This window comes from Sorex araneus, chromosome 4 (assembly GCF_027595985.1).
Source record: "Sorex araneus isolate mSorAra2 chromosome 4, mSorAra2.pri, whole genome shotgun sequence".
NCBI classification, from domain to species: domain Eukaryota; kingdom Metazoa; phylum Chordata; class Mammalia; order Eulipotyphla; family Soricidae; genus Sorex; species Sorex araneus.
The window spans coordinates 43,368,267-43,383,252 of record NC_073305.1 but is presented as its reverse complement, the minus strand read 5'-3'; the positions used below and the strand labels follow the sequence as shown (position 1 = coordinate 43,383,252).

Genomic DNA, 14,986 nt, shown 5'->3' with positions numbered 1-14,986 from the left:
GTGACTGCCACACTCTAGACTATTATTGAAGGAAGATTTCCAAAGGAGAGTGTGACCCAAAAGCAGAGCTAATGCCCTCAGTTAGGCAGCTGTCTGGGAAGCTGAGTAGGCAGAGCTGTGGAGTGCCACAAGGGTCCATCTTATAGCACTTATAGGGGGCTTCTCAGGCCACACATCTTTGGTTACTTAATCTCTGTCTCTGTCTCTCTCTCTATCTCTCTACCCACCCCCACCTCCCCAAGATAGCATTCATAGTGCTGAATGACAACTGATGTTCTAAAGAAATGCCTGAGGAGGGCCCACGAGAGTACAGCAGGTGGGGCACTTGCCTTGCAAGTGGCTGACCTGGGTTTGATCCCTGGCAGCCCATATGGTCCTGGAAGCCCACCAGGAGTAGTCCCTGAGCACAGAGCCAGGAGTAAGCCCTGAGAGCTTCCAGGTGTGGCCCACAAACAAAACACAAACAAAAAGCCTGAGCCAGTCCCTCCCCTGGGTTTAGGGCTGCCTCACACTGCTGAGCTCCCAGTCCAGACGCCTCTGCTCGTACACTCGGCGTCTCCTTGCCGACCTCCAGTGTCCTTCCTGTGAGATAATTTTCACAGGATCTCTTAAGTTTGATAGGGAAATTTTAATAATGAGCAAAGGCAAAGCAGAAAAGATGGGATCTCTCCAGTTTAACTCCCAGGAGGCTGTAGGCTTCTCAAAAACACAACAAAAATAAAAGCAACCAAACCCCACCAAACCTCAAAAAAAAAAACACCCTAAACTAAAAGTGAAGAAGAGCAAAAAGAAAAGGAAAAATAACCCTCAACTAGAAAACTAACTCTAACCAGAAAAAAAGTCCCACCAACCCCCCTAAAATGTGCCCAGCTTTGAGCATTATTAATCCAGAAGGGGGTAGGAGAGTTTATGTGCAGACCCCGATCACACCAAAGGTCTTCAGAGATGCCCCCTTAGAACATTATCCTTCCTGACATCAGCTCAAACGGCCTATGCAGGTGTGCTCCAGGGAGTAATAGAGGCTAGATGCTTTCACTTCTAGAAATAGGGGCACCATTCAGATGCATTTTTTTAAAAATAAAAATCCTCCTGTAGCTGTGCTGTGCTGTGGGACTCTGATATGGTCAGTCACTCCTCTGAGCTCCCAGTGTGTCTCATGTACCTTTAACCCTGGGCTCTGACACTCCATTCCTTCCCCTTCCTCCCTTACCTTGAACTTGGAGGTCTGAAGGCACAGGCATGAACACAGACACATTCTGTGTGTGGCTCTCAGCCTAACTGCACCAATCCAGTGAGACACGTGGCAGAATCCTTCCATTAGAATAAATTTTACTGACAAAGTTACCGCACACCATGGAAATTCATTAGCTTATCTGCTTTGTAGCACCTCCTCCTCCAACCTCGATTCAGTGGTTTAAAGCAGAAAACAAGGCATGTGGGTGCGGTCCCACTCTGCGGCCTTCCACTTGACCACTGGGACATCTGCTGAGTAGAGGTGAAGGAAGGCTCCTGACGTAGAAGTGGCTGGATGGCTGGGGTGGGGGAATCCAGTGCTCAGTTCAACCCTCCACCCAAAATCCTCCCCTTGGAAGAAGGCAAGGTCTCTTTCCAATATATTGCCCAGCTACCTGTGGATAGGGAGGGTGGAGGGAGGGCATCCCCAACTGCAATGCACACTGCCAGCTTCATGGGGAGCACAGGTGTGTGATCACATGGGAAGGAGTGACGACTCATGGATAGTAAGACGAAGTTCCACATCACTGTGTAACAATAAAGCAGGCAGGGGTTTTTATTCATGGTATGAGCAGTCACAGTGATGTGTTAAGAATGATACAGGACTGCAATTTGCAGACACAATGTTGTAAAGTGCCATGTCCATGTTCTTCTTGACTGGTCTCCTATGTATACAGATAAGTGGACATGCATGAGGCCAACCTGGGTTTGATCCCAGCCAGCACCTTGAATATGGTCCTCCAAGCTCCTTCAGAAATTATCTCTGAATAAAGAGTCAGGAGTAAGCCCCGAGCACAGCTAGATGTGTTCGTGAAACCAAAAATGCCCTCTACACATATAAAGGCAGAGTCTCTTGCCCGCACGCCTGGCTGTCTTCCCTGGGGCCCCTCAGAGGGGATGGGCTCCAGCTTCCCTCCCCACCCCGAACAGAGCTCCCGGTGGCTGAAGACCACTGGAACCTAGCTACAGCCATGCTCGAGGCCCCTCTCCACACGTTTGGACAGGCCTCATGCATGAAGGTACTGGCAGAGGAACCCAGGTGTGTGTAATTCCATCAACGGTCAGCACCCAGAGACTTAAAAGCAAGCTCCCAGAAGCGATATCTTGTAGCCTACTTCTCCCTCTGGGAGAAACTGGCAAGCTTCTGAGAGTTTCCTGCCCACATGGGACAGCCTTGCAAGCTTCCCATGGTGTATTTACATGCTAAATCCAGTAACAAGCTGGATTTCATCCCCCTTACCCTGAAAGAGCCTCCAGTGCGACATCTTTAGAGGGCCCGAGCCGAGAGAGACTTCTAAGATCTCAGGGAAAGGACGAATGGAGAGGTTATTGAGCCTGCTCAAGAAATCAATGATTAACATGGATTTCATGATTTTGTGATATACATATAAGGAAGGGTTTATTAAATTTGATTTATTATTATTATCATTTTTCCCCATGTGAGGCATCAAACTCAGAGTTTCATGCATATAAACATGTGCTCTACCACTGAGTTACATTCTAGGCCCTTATTATTCATTTACAAAACAAGAAGAAAACTCTTCTGTCTATGACAATACATGAGTGGTGAGGACAATGAAATCAGCCAGCCACAGATGGACAAACACACAGTCACGTAAGTATCCCACACCCACACATGGGCGTGTGAAAGAATCCACTTCAGAGACGGAATGATCGATAAGAGTTGGGGGAGACGGGGCAATGGGGAGCTGCTAATCATAAAGGCTTTTTTTTTTTTTTTTTGCTTTTTGGGTCTCACTTGACCATGCACCAAGGTTACTCCTGGCTTTGCACTCAGAAATTACTCCTAGCAGTGCTCCAGGTACCATATGGGATGCTGGGAATCCAACCCAGGTTGGCCACATGCAAGGCCAACTTGCATTGTACGTACCTGTCATACTATCACTCCAGCCTCATCATAAAGGCGTTTGCTTTTGGTTTTAGGGTCACATACAGCTGTGCTCAGGGCTTACTTCTGGCTCTGTGCTCAGGTCACTCCTGGTAGGACTCGGGCGACTATATGTGGTGTCAGGGACTGAACATGGGTTGACTATGTGCAAGGTAAGCACCTTAACCCCTGCCCTATCTCTGACCCCACATGCAGGGTTTTAAAAACTCCTATGGTTAGAGCATTGACTCATTTTCCACTTTGTGGTCTCTTTTTAAAAAATCAACATTTATATTTCACCCAACACTTACATTCCATTCGATGATTTATAAGAACTAATACAAATGCATGAAAATGAAGCACTCCCCACCCTGCACCCCACAACACACATTTTCCAGCCGTGATGCAAGAAAGCAGAGCCTAGGAATGTCTAGCTCCTCATTACCAGGTTCTAGACGTGTTTTTTTTCCGCTTCCTTAACTCTTAATGTGTCTCAGAGAAGCAATTTTTCACTTCCTGAAGGGAATATCTCCAACTGCATCCCTTCCAGGTCATCAATCTTTGTTCAAGGGCCATTGAGTCAACTTGACTTAAGAGTTCTCATGGTCCCAAGAAGGACAGTTGGAACATTAATAGGGACATCTGCCAAGTACCTAGGCACTGTTGTGATTAAATCAACAACCTCACAAGGATACAAGGAAGTAAAGCAAAAAAAAAAAATAGAGAAGAAAGAGAAAGAAAAAAGAGAGAAGAGAATGATATTTTTGGCAGTATGCTAGAGAGAACAGACAGTATCAGGATGACAGTTGTGCAGAATATATTGTGATCCAAATATGTCCTGTCAGCATCCCTAGAGCACTGTCCTACAGTACCCCATCAACAACTCCTTCTGTTGAATCCACAACCTCCCAAACCTCGCACACGCTTCAAATCTCTTTGCTCAGCATCAGAATTGTCTCTTAGACTGTCCTCTTTCACTGCGTATTCGACACACTTTGTTTTTTTATTCCAAAAATTGGTTTAAAACCTTAAAAAAGCATTTCAAATAGGGGCCACCCAAAAGACCGAGCACATGTTTTGTATGAGTGTGGGCCTGGGTTCAATTTCTGGGCCCTTGAGTCCCTCTGATTATTACCTGGTGTGACTCCTGAGCACAGAGCTGCAAGTAGCTCTCAAGAATAGCCAGGTGTGGCCCCTAAAGTCCAGTGCCCCCTAAATGCTTCACTGAATGATTACATTCCATTTCCCCCAAAAAATTGTTTTTGGCAACAGCAAAAAAAAATTAAAATCTGAGACAATTTTGTGGTAAAATATGGCAATGAAGTTTTTATTCAGGCTGGGAATTATAGTTAACCCCTAAACTGATACTTTGCCACATTTGCAAGTTGCAACTTTCAGCTATATATTTTAATTTTCACTTTAAATTACAAAGAAATATATGAAATGTTTGCTTGATGAACAAAGGAGAGGGGTGGAAAGTACTTTGGAAAACATTCCCCCCACAACCTATCTAGAGTCATTTATGCCTCAAATTCCTCAAGCCAATGTCCGGTTATCAAGGCAGGTCTTGATCACTTCTCCATACCCATCTTCCCTGAGGGATAAGGACTCATGGTAAAGGCTAAGAGTTGGCGATAAAGTGGGACAAGGGTGGTGGGAAGGCAATGAAAAGGCCACACGCAAGGCAACGAGCAGTCACCTGTAAAGGTGCGTATGAGGTTCTGAGTATCCTTCCTGGCCTTGCCACAAACAGTGCAGATTCTGGAAACACCTCACACTTCCTTCTGGTTCCAGCCCTTCCTGACAGAGGCACTCATGAGTCTTCACCCTTATCTCATAATCACTATCTCCAACTTTCTCCTTTCTGCAGAAAAAACAAACATAGGCTTATATATTGTTTAATCTCAGTATAAAATCCACGTGTGTTGTAAACAAAAATTTTGCGAACATTTATGCAGGCAAATGTGATCTAAGAAAAGCAGGAATGATGAGATAATGAATAGACTTCCAATGTAGGATGTATCAGTGTGAGAGACAGGTCATGATAAAGTAGACACATGTCATGCCCTCATGCAGAAGGCCCAACTAAACCTCCCCCGAATGATAACAGTCCCCTCCTTTGTGTCCTGGTGAAGTTTTCAGCATTAAATCCAGCTGGAAAATGGGCTAGGACAGCATCATTTTCTCACTGAAAGAGCAGAGCCCCTGACATTCATCTTCATATGCTCAGTGGGCTCAGAACTTCCTTCTAGAGCTTGTCCTTCTTCACATTCCCTAGCTTCGCCTACCTCCACCCCAGGCCTCTCTTTCCCATGTCCAGGTTCTGCATTAGAAGCATCAACACTGTCAGTGAGAGAGGGAAGAGCTGGGGAAGTCTGGAAACAAGAAAACAGACACAAGGTAATGTGGCATTTTCCAGGAATTGAGAAAAACATCAGTTTAGGGTCCAAGTCTCTGCAGAGTATTTCCTGAGCACACAGTGACTGTACAAGGAGGGACATAGGTCTGTCTGGGAACACACAGCCCTGAGGGTCTGGGGCACTGAGAGGCACACAGTACAGGTTGCTGTTCTTCCACAAGTCCTCAAAGCTTATCATCTCTAGATGGTTCAAACTTTAAATCACCCTTTCAAAGAACAAGCACACTGAATGTGCACTGCTCATTTAGAGGCCAGCCGAGATTTCCTGATCTCCGGTGGATGGTGTGTGCGTGGAACTTGCTCGTTCTGCTGTGTCCCCATAGAAAATAGGGCACTGTTTGCAGAGGTGTTTGGCGATGTGCTTGCGGAAGAATCCTGAGAGATACCTTCTGAACTTCTCCCCGACAAAGGCGTAGATGATGGGGTTGATGCAGCAATGTGTCATCCCCAGGGTCTCTGTCACCTGCATGGCCTGGTCCAGCTGACTGGTGCTGCTACAGTTACTCAGCTCGAAGAATTCCTGGAAGGTGCTCAGGAGCAAGACAATGTTATAGGGAGTCCAGAAAAGGAAGTACATGATCATGATGGCGAAGATGAGCCTCACGGCCTTGTGCCTCTTCTTCTCATTCCGGCTCCGAAGTAGGGTTTTGAGGATGCCTGAGTAGCAGATGGTCATCACCAGTAGCGGAAGTACCAGGCCCAGAATGTTCCTCATGACTGTATGAAAATTCCTCCACCCGGCTGGAAAATGAGGACCACAGAAGACCTGAGAATCTTCCTCGTGGGATTTGGTAAAGATGATCCCTGGGAGTGAGGCAAGCACCGACACCACCCAGGTGACCACACTCGTCACCACACCAAAAGTGACCGTCCTGGCCCTTAAAGCAAATACGGCGTGGACAATGGCCAGGTACCTGTCGATGGTCAGGAGGATGATGAAGAAGATGCCCCCGAAATAGCCAATGTGATACATCCCTGTGAAGAGTTTACACATGGCGTCCCCCAAGACCCACTCGTCTGCCGCATAGTGCGCCCAAAAGGGGAGGGTGATGAGGAAGAGCAGGTCAGAGATGGCCAGGTTGAGCAGGTAGATGTCGCTCATGCTCTTCAGCTTCTTGCAGTTGATCAGGGTGAGGACCACCAGCAGGTTGCCCAGGAATCCGAAGATGAACACCAGTGAGTAAAGGGGAGGCAGGAGCCTGGCTGCGATTTGTTTCACGTCGGCTTTCCGGCAGGGCTCACTCTCATCGTAGTCAAAATTGGTGGTGGGTCCTTCCTCCTCCCCATCATTGGCAGTGGTGAACAGAGAATGATATGACGTGGGGGCGAGTTGAGGGAAAAGGTCGACTGCCATCTCCCTCTGCCCTGTCAACAGAGAATAAGAAGATGACATGGAATGTCGGGGCTGCCACCCCCATCTCAAAGTGCTGTACGTAAGCTCTCCCTCATTAAGAGCAAGCATGCCGAGACATTGCTTCCCTTCGCTCCTAGGGGTGAAGGCAGTCATCAGCTTTCTGAGCACTTTCCTGCACCCTCTGTCTTCCCAGAGAGACAGATTCTCCAGATCAGGATAAACATGCTGGACCTTGGGTTTCTCCACCCCCTGTGCGGGTAGTGTCTAGGTCTGTGACCTGTGCCTGGACCACACTGTCCAAGAGGACTCTGCTAGAAGCCATGGGGGACATTGTTCTCCACTAGGAGCAACGCAAGAGAAATTCTGACCTGAGGCCTACTTGATTTTTCTCATTTCTGCCTCCTGTCATGGAGTCAGTTTCGCCCTTACATTTGCTGGGGTGGCCCCTGTATCCTGAACAAGCTCATAGATTTTGTTGAGGGCAGAATAGATACATCTTGTAGTCTTAAGGCAGCAGTACACTGGATTGGCCAGAAATCCACAGTTCATAGAACAGTTAGGCATGCAAGAGTATGATTACTCTTGGAGGCAAGAGAAAAAGGTGGGAAATGTACAGATGCCATGATGGACAGCAGAAATGAGAAAAATCAAGTAGGCCTCAGGTTAAGTTCCTGAAACTGAAACAGATTCAGTTTCTCAGCAATAAGACAATGAGTAACCAGCCCACCTGAACCCACCTGGGAAAGTTCCTGGGCACAGCAAGTGGGCTCAATTAATCAATTCTCACAATGCCCCAGAAATTGCTTTTTGTTAACTCTAAAAGAGCGAGAATTCTGTGTAATCATAAAATTGGTACTGATACTGGAAATTATTGTTTAATTGTTGCCTAACCACTGTTGCCCTAGACACCTGCCAAAACACTTACTTAGTTTGGTAACTAAGTAAGATTCTTTCCTGAAACAATAAGGCATGTACTGTTTATGTAATCAATATATACAAACTATATTTATATAAACCTATATAAACTGCTTGCTGCCTGAAGTCAGGGTCACTATCAAGAGACTACTCTGTGGGTGAGATAGTTGACCCCAGTAAACTGGAATAAAACTCCTTCTGCTTTTGCATTATCAAGTTAGTGTTTCTGTCCGTCTCGCTGTTTGGGAACCCAGAATCCTGGGCTTAACACTCCCAGGGACTCAAGGCCAATGAGGTCAGGAGCTCAAGGTGAGTGCCTGAGAATGCAATGCTACTCAGGTCCTGTGTTGCCAGGGATCACTTGGCCCACTCTAGTGGTGGTCTGGGACCTCCAGTGCTATATCTGGTGGCACTCAGGTGACCATGTGGTGCCTGGGAGCCATGGGGACCAAATGGGGTTGACCACATGCATGGGATTGGTTTAGCACTCTCTCTTGAGTCTCCCATTCTCACCTGTCAACTACAGCTCAGAGTTGAATTTCACATTGCTTAGTACATAGAAATAACCCTAGATCCTTCCAAACATCAACTCCAACAATTTATTCACTGACTGGTATTTGCTTTTCTAGGTGCCGTACTCTGTCTCAGGCCCTGGAGACAGAGCAGTGAGCAAAGTGGGTATCAATTATACTCTTTCATTCAGTCTACCCAAACTGAATGCCCCCAGAGACTTGCTCTGACTTATGGCTATTTATCATGGTTATTTATATGGTTATTTACTCCCTTACTAAGAATCAGGGCTTGGTGTTATTCCCAGTCTCCAATACTTCAGATTCAGATCCAGACTTTCAGAGTCAGGCATGTAATCGAGTTCTGCAATCATTTATATGTTGTGTAATTTGGGACTAATTCCTTCTTCGACTGTCCATTTTTTTATGCTTCAATTAGTAATATGACCTGCAGCAAAGATAAATTTCCCTATGTTTTGGGGACCCAATATAGCCCAAGGAGCAGAGAAATGCTCCATATGTTGCTGTGCTCTGTGAATTCCATTTCCCAACTTCTTCTCTGATTTGATTCACTCCCGTTCACCTCTTGCAGCTGCCTTCTCTGCACTCTCTGGCTTGCCTATGGTCTTTCAGTTCCTAGCCTTGCTCCCTTTCCATCTGTCTTCTCTATCACTGAAATTCCATCACACACTTCTTGGCTTAAAGGGTTTAATAAGTCCCATGATTAGAAGCTCCCAGACAATGCTCACACAACTCATCGTTTCAAAGCCCACTTACCATGAATTTTTTTGGGGGGTCACATTCAGTTATGCTCAAGCGTTACTCCTGACTCTGCACTCAGGAATCACTCCTGGCGGTGCTCTGGGGACCATATGGGACACTGGAGGTAGAACCCAGGTTGGCCATGTGCATGGCAAATGTCCTACCTACTAGACTATGGCTCCAGACCCACTTCTCAGTTTTATCTCCAATCAAAATCCTAGACCTAGAATCCAGTCACAGCTGGATTCTCTCTATTCACCTCAAATTCACCATTTCCCTCACACTTGAATCATTACACACACTTGTTTTAAAAGGTGGGTAAGCTCATATACAGCCTTCAGGAACTCCTGTCCAAATCCCCCTGCTCCATGAAGCCTAACTTTCCTCTTCTATCAAATCATCCTTATTGTCTCACTACAACATTATCCTTTTGTATTCTTCTGGAGATCAAAGACTAATTTGTGTTTCTCTAACTTTTACCTCCTGGTTAAAGGAGGCTCACAAAATGTCTGCTGAAAGAATGCACAGCTCCCTTTGCAATAATACTGAGCATGATGCTGAACATCAGTAGGGCTGGTGCTTAAGAATTGGCTATTTAGGGGCTGGAAACATAGCATAGTGAGTAAGAACATTTGCTTTGCATGGGGCCAACTACAGGTTTTATCCCCAGAACTTCATATGATCCCCTGAGCACCACCAGTAGTAATCCCTGAGTGCAGAACCAGGAGTAAGCCTTGAGCACAGCAGGGTATAGCCTCAAGTTTTTTTATTTAAGGCCTTTTTTTGTGGTAGTGACTGTGATTTTTTTTTTAAACTTCTCTACAAGGTTTCTTCCATTTTTTTTTTGTGAAAGATCCATATCTTTCTTTCTTTGTCTTTCACACTAACAAGTCAGATTGTTGAACTTTGTAGTGATTAAATAAAACACCATTTCAAGTTTTGGGGGAAAATATACCTAAAGAATTACAACTACGATCATGCATGGATGTGCTTGAAGGTCTAGGTGGCATGCACCTCTTTCACACACCTACACACACAGACACACAGTCATACACACAAACACACATACATGGTTCCAGCAGATAAGTAAGAAACCCGAGGGCAGGGACCTCTATTTGGAGGGTCTGTAGCATCACTGTCTGAAACTGCTTCTCCCAGAAGCTGCTAAATCAATATACTTCTGGTTGTTTTTATTTTGAGCATGATTGAACATTATCTAAATCATATAAATCACTTTTTTTTTCTTTTTGGGTCACACCTGGAGATGCACAGGGGTTACTTCTGGCTTTGCACTCAGGAATTACTCCTGGCGGTGCTCAGGGGACCATATGGGATGCTGGGGATCAAACCTGGGTTGGCCGTGTGCAAGGCAAATGCCCTACCCGCTGTGCTATTGCTTCAGCCCCTGCTAAATCAATATAAATGGAGTAGGTGATTAATAGAGATCTAACTGGCTGCAAGTTGCTGAGAATCCAAATGTTGTGCTGTGGAGTAGATTCCCAGGCAATTCAGTGGGAGACCATACACAAATGATTCTCTTGGGGTCCTTGCACATGGCTCCTTCCCTGCAGCCCTCCAGCCCCCAACACCCCCCATCCCTGGGATGGCTCCCCACACCTCTGCAAAGAGTGAATTTCATCTGTGTTTATCAAGTGCCAGGGTTTCAGGCTTGCACAAAATCTGTCGGCCAAAGGACAGATAGAACAAAGCCTTGTTCTATGATTCAGTTTGAGATGCCAGGTGCAATGCAAAGGTTGTGTGTATGTGTGTGGGTGAATGTCCTTACCATGTCCACCAACTGACCTGCACTGACCCTCACATGCCAGACTTCTTCTTTGTTATAACGCCCCCTCTCCCCTCCTACCATGGCAAACTCCTAGCAAGTAACTAAAATGTACCAGCCTACGTGTCATTTTCAAATGTCACATTGATAAAGTAAAGGAAAACCCCCTTCAACTCACCGGTAGTCGGCTTCTTCCAAGTAGTACTATGTGTCAGGCTTCTCAGCAGTGAAACAGACCTGGAGGTAGAAGCTTGGTGCATACAAGTAGGAAACAAAGTTTCCTGCAGATAAAGAAGGCGGAGATAAAAGGGCAGTAACGGTAAAGATGCTTTTTTTTTTTTTTTAAGTATTGAGAGAATGCTATACTTCTTCTTTTCCAGCCAGGAGCACAGAACATACAGGAGGCTGAGGTCTCCAGAGTAAGCTTAATTTTGAAATCTGACTTATGCAAACTTGAAAATGAATCAGACACACCCTGTCCATCTGTTCCTGTGTCTCACTGCTCTTGACATGTGTATTTGCAAACCTTCTACTCTGTTTGCCAGAGATACTTTGCACATCATAGAATTTCATTCCCTAGCAGATACCTGCTGAGGGCTGGCATTTGGCTCTTGTGGGGGAGATATGGAAGTTTTATGCAACTACCTGAAGTGACTTGGATTTGGAGTTTGTGGGAAATTTTATTGACTAAGAGCTTTTTAGTGAAGAAGGAAAGTCAAACGGTCTCACTTAGCAAGAAGGACTTCAGTTATTATAGGGTCTACTACTCACAAAGAGGTTTTGTTGAAGAAAATGTCACTGAAATTCTAGGGAAGGGTGGAAGGAATCACAGGGAATTCTCTCTCACTACCTAGCCAGTTGTTGCTCTAGCAGGTTTTGTATCCTCTACTCTGTGGGAGCTCTAGAATCTATTAAAGGGTTGCAACTATCAGAGGAAGTTGGATGAGCAACTGTCAGTTAAGAATGGCTAATTTTAGCTTGGAGTTTAGTAGTACTTACTTATCACCCATCCTAAGGCAAGTTAAAATGTGACCAAAAGTATTTGATGGGGGTTGGAAAGATAGTACAGTGGGTAGGGCATTTGCCTTGCCTTTGATCAAAAACAGGTTTGATCCCCAGCATCCCATAAGGTCCCCTTAAGTACCACCAGGAGTGACTTCTGAGTGCAGAGCCAGGAGTAATCCCTGAGCATCACTGGGTGTCCCCCTACCCCAAAAGTATTCGGTAAAATGTATAAGCCCAGAAATGACCTACAAAGACCTCATGTTGATCCTTGGCACAGAGATTGTCTACAAAAGTAAAAACAAAAGCAGCAAATATTGGAGAATGGGAAGAAGCTAACATATCATTTAATTAAAATGGTCAATTCCCAATCAGACATACACACAGAAAAATCACAAAGCATAGGGAAAAAAACAGGAAAGTATGTTCCACTCGAAAAAAAAAAAAACAACAACAGAAACTCTTCCTGGGAAAGAGCAGAAGAAATATATATTGGAGAAAGAATTTATTTATTTATTTATTTTGGTGGGTGGTTGGGGCCACACCTGGAAGTGCTCAGGGTTTACTTCTGGCTCTGTGTTCAGGGATCATTCCTGGCAGGGTTGGAGGACCTAGAGGAAGAATTTAAAATAATTGCCTTAAAGATACTAAAAGACAATATGAAGAGTAATACAGAGAGAGAGAGAGAGAGAGAGAAAGAGAGAGAGAGAGAGGAAGAGAGTGACACTAAAATTATGCAGAAAAAAAGAAGTATCAATAAAAAGAAAGGAAACCTAAAGAATAAAACCCCCTCCACCAAATCCTGGAATTGATTATGACAATTACTGAAATAAAAAATGCACTAGAGATATCCCAGGAAAAATTAAAGAATGGAAGTTCGGGAAAACCTACAATTTTTTTTTCTTTTTGGGTCACACCTGGCGATGCACAGAGGTTACTCCTGGCTCTGCACTCAGGAATTACTCCTGGCGGTGCTCAGGGGACCATATGGGATGTTGGGAATTGAACATGGGTCAGCCGCATGCAAGCCCTACCCGCTGCGCTATTGCTCCAGCTTCAAACCTACAATTTTATAGACAGTGGCAGAAGCAAACAAGTCCTGAGATTCTGTCTCTAGAACTGAGATTGCCAAGAGAATGGGAGATATAACCAAAGTTAGAGGTGGAGGAATATTGACACACTGGTGGTGGGTGGGTTATAGTAACAGTGTAAGCCTAAACAGTCATACTGTTTAATGTTGTTAAGTTTATTGTCCCAATTAATATAAAAACAGCCCATTCAGTTTTATGGTAATAGCTAGTGACTACAATACCCCATTCTCAATAATAGATAGAACAGCTAGATTGAACAGACATATACAGAGTACTGTACTCAGGAACAACAACTACACATTCTTCACAAATGACTGTCACTGTCATTGTCACTGTCATCCCATTGCTCACCGATTTGCTCGAGCGGGCACCAGTAACATCTTCATTGTGAGACTTCTTGTTACTGTTTTTGACATATCAAATACACACGGGTTGCTTGTCAGGCTCTGCTGAGCAGGCAAGATACTCTTGGTAGCTTGCCGGGCTCTCCGAGAGGGGTGGAGGAATTGAACCCTGGTCGGCCTCATGCAAGGCAAATGCTCTACCCATTGTGCTATTGCTCCAGTTCTCACAAATGACATAGGGCATTTTTTAGGATAGACCATATCATAAATAGAGAACTTCCCAAACTCAGCAACAACAAAACCACCTGATTAAAAACTGGGCAGAGGACATGAATAGATATTCTTCAAAGAAGGTCTATACATAGACACATGAAAAAATACTCAGCATCACTGATAATTAGTAAAATGCAATCAAAGCTAAAATGAGAAACTATAATCACATTCATTAGCATGGCACCTATGAAAAAAATCAGAAGACTGCAAGTGCCAGTGAGGCTGTGGAGAAACTGCAGCTTTCGTGTACTGTTGGTGGGGCTATAAATGGCACAGCTGCTATAGAACACAGTATTTCAGGTAGCCCTCAAAGTTAATGTAGACTTACTATTACCATATAATAGTCCATTGATTCCATTTCTGGTTACAAAGAAAAAATATTTTATATTCAAAATACTGTATACTTCAAAGCTGAATATTATTGGGAGAGGCATACATGTGCCCACATTTATAATTGTGTTATTTATAATAGCTCAAACATAGAAGAAAACCTAGTGTTTTCTAGGTTTTCATACCATCATTAGGATATACCACATCCTTTCATTTTAAAAAGGAAGAATATTCAGACACAAAATATATTTAAGTAGGATTATTTTATGGTGAGTGAAATAAGCCTGTCACAAAAAATATGATGTGATTCCTCTTTTATGAGATACTTAAAGTTATCAGAATCAAAGAGATATAAAATTGAAGGGTTGGAGTGATAGTGCAGTGGGAAGGGTGCTTGCCTTGTACATGACCAACCTGGGTTCAATCCCCAGCATCCCACATGGTCCCCTGAACACCTCCAGGAGTAATTCCTGAGTTCAGAGCTAGGAATAACCCCTGAACATCCCAAGATATAGACCCCAAACAAAAAAATATGTATACAGTGAATGGTGGTTTTCAAGTGTTTGGATGAAGGGTTAGTGAGAATTCATTGCTTAACGAATGTAGTTTCAGTTTTACAAGATGAAAGGGGTTCTAGAGATAAATGAAGTTGATGGTTGTACAGCATTGTGAATGTAATTAACTCCACTGAGCTGTACACTTAAAAATGGTTAATATGGCAATTTTAGACACAATGTTTTATTTACTTTGCCTCAATTAAAAAACTACCATTCACAGCACAAAATTTTCCATGTAGGAACTAAGGAATATTCCTAAAATTCCCTAGGAAATATCTGGTAATATGATACTTTCTGGGACTGGTGTGATAGCACAGCAGGTAGGGCGTTTGTTTGCCTTGCACATGACCGACCTGGGTTTGATTCCTCCATCCCTCTCGGAGAGCCCGGCAAGCTACCAAGAGTATCCCTCCCACATAGCAGAGCCTGGCAAGCTACCGTGGCATATTCGATATGTCAAAAACAGTAACAAGTCTCACAATGGAGATGTTACTGGTGCCTGCTCGAGCAAAATGACGAACATCGG

General features: G+C 44.4%; 1 protein-coding gene across 1 annotated transcript; it reads right to left on the bottom strand.

The window, feature by feature from the left end:
- Nucleotides 1-5,784: 5,784 nt before the first annotated feature.
- Nucleotides 5,785-6,894, bottom strand: LOC101549920 (C-C chemokine receptor type 2). The gene has a single exon (XM_004614594.2). The coding sequence runs from the start codon at nucleotides 6,892-6,894 to the stop codon at nucleotides 5,785-5,787; it is 1,110 nt and encodes a 369-aa protein (XP_004614651.1).
- Nucleotides 6,895-14,986: the final 8,092 nt, after the last annotated feature.

Bases quoted from the DNA above. Each gene is read 5' to 3' on its own strand.
- LOC101549920 (XM_004614594.2), bottom strand. From the start codon at position 6,894: ATGGCAGTCGACCTTTTCCCTCAACTCGCCCCCACGTCATATCATTCT.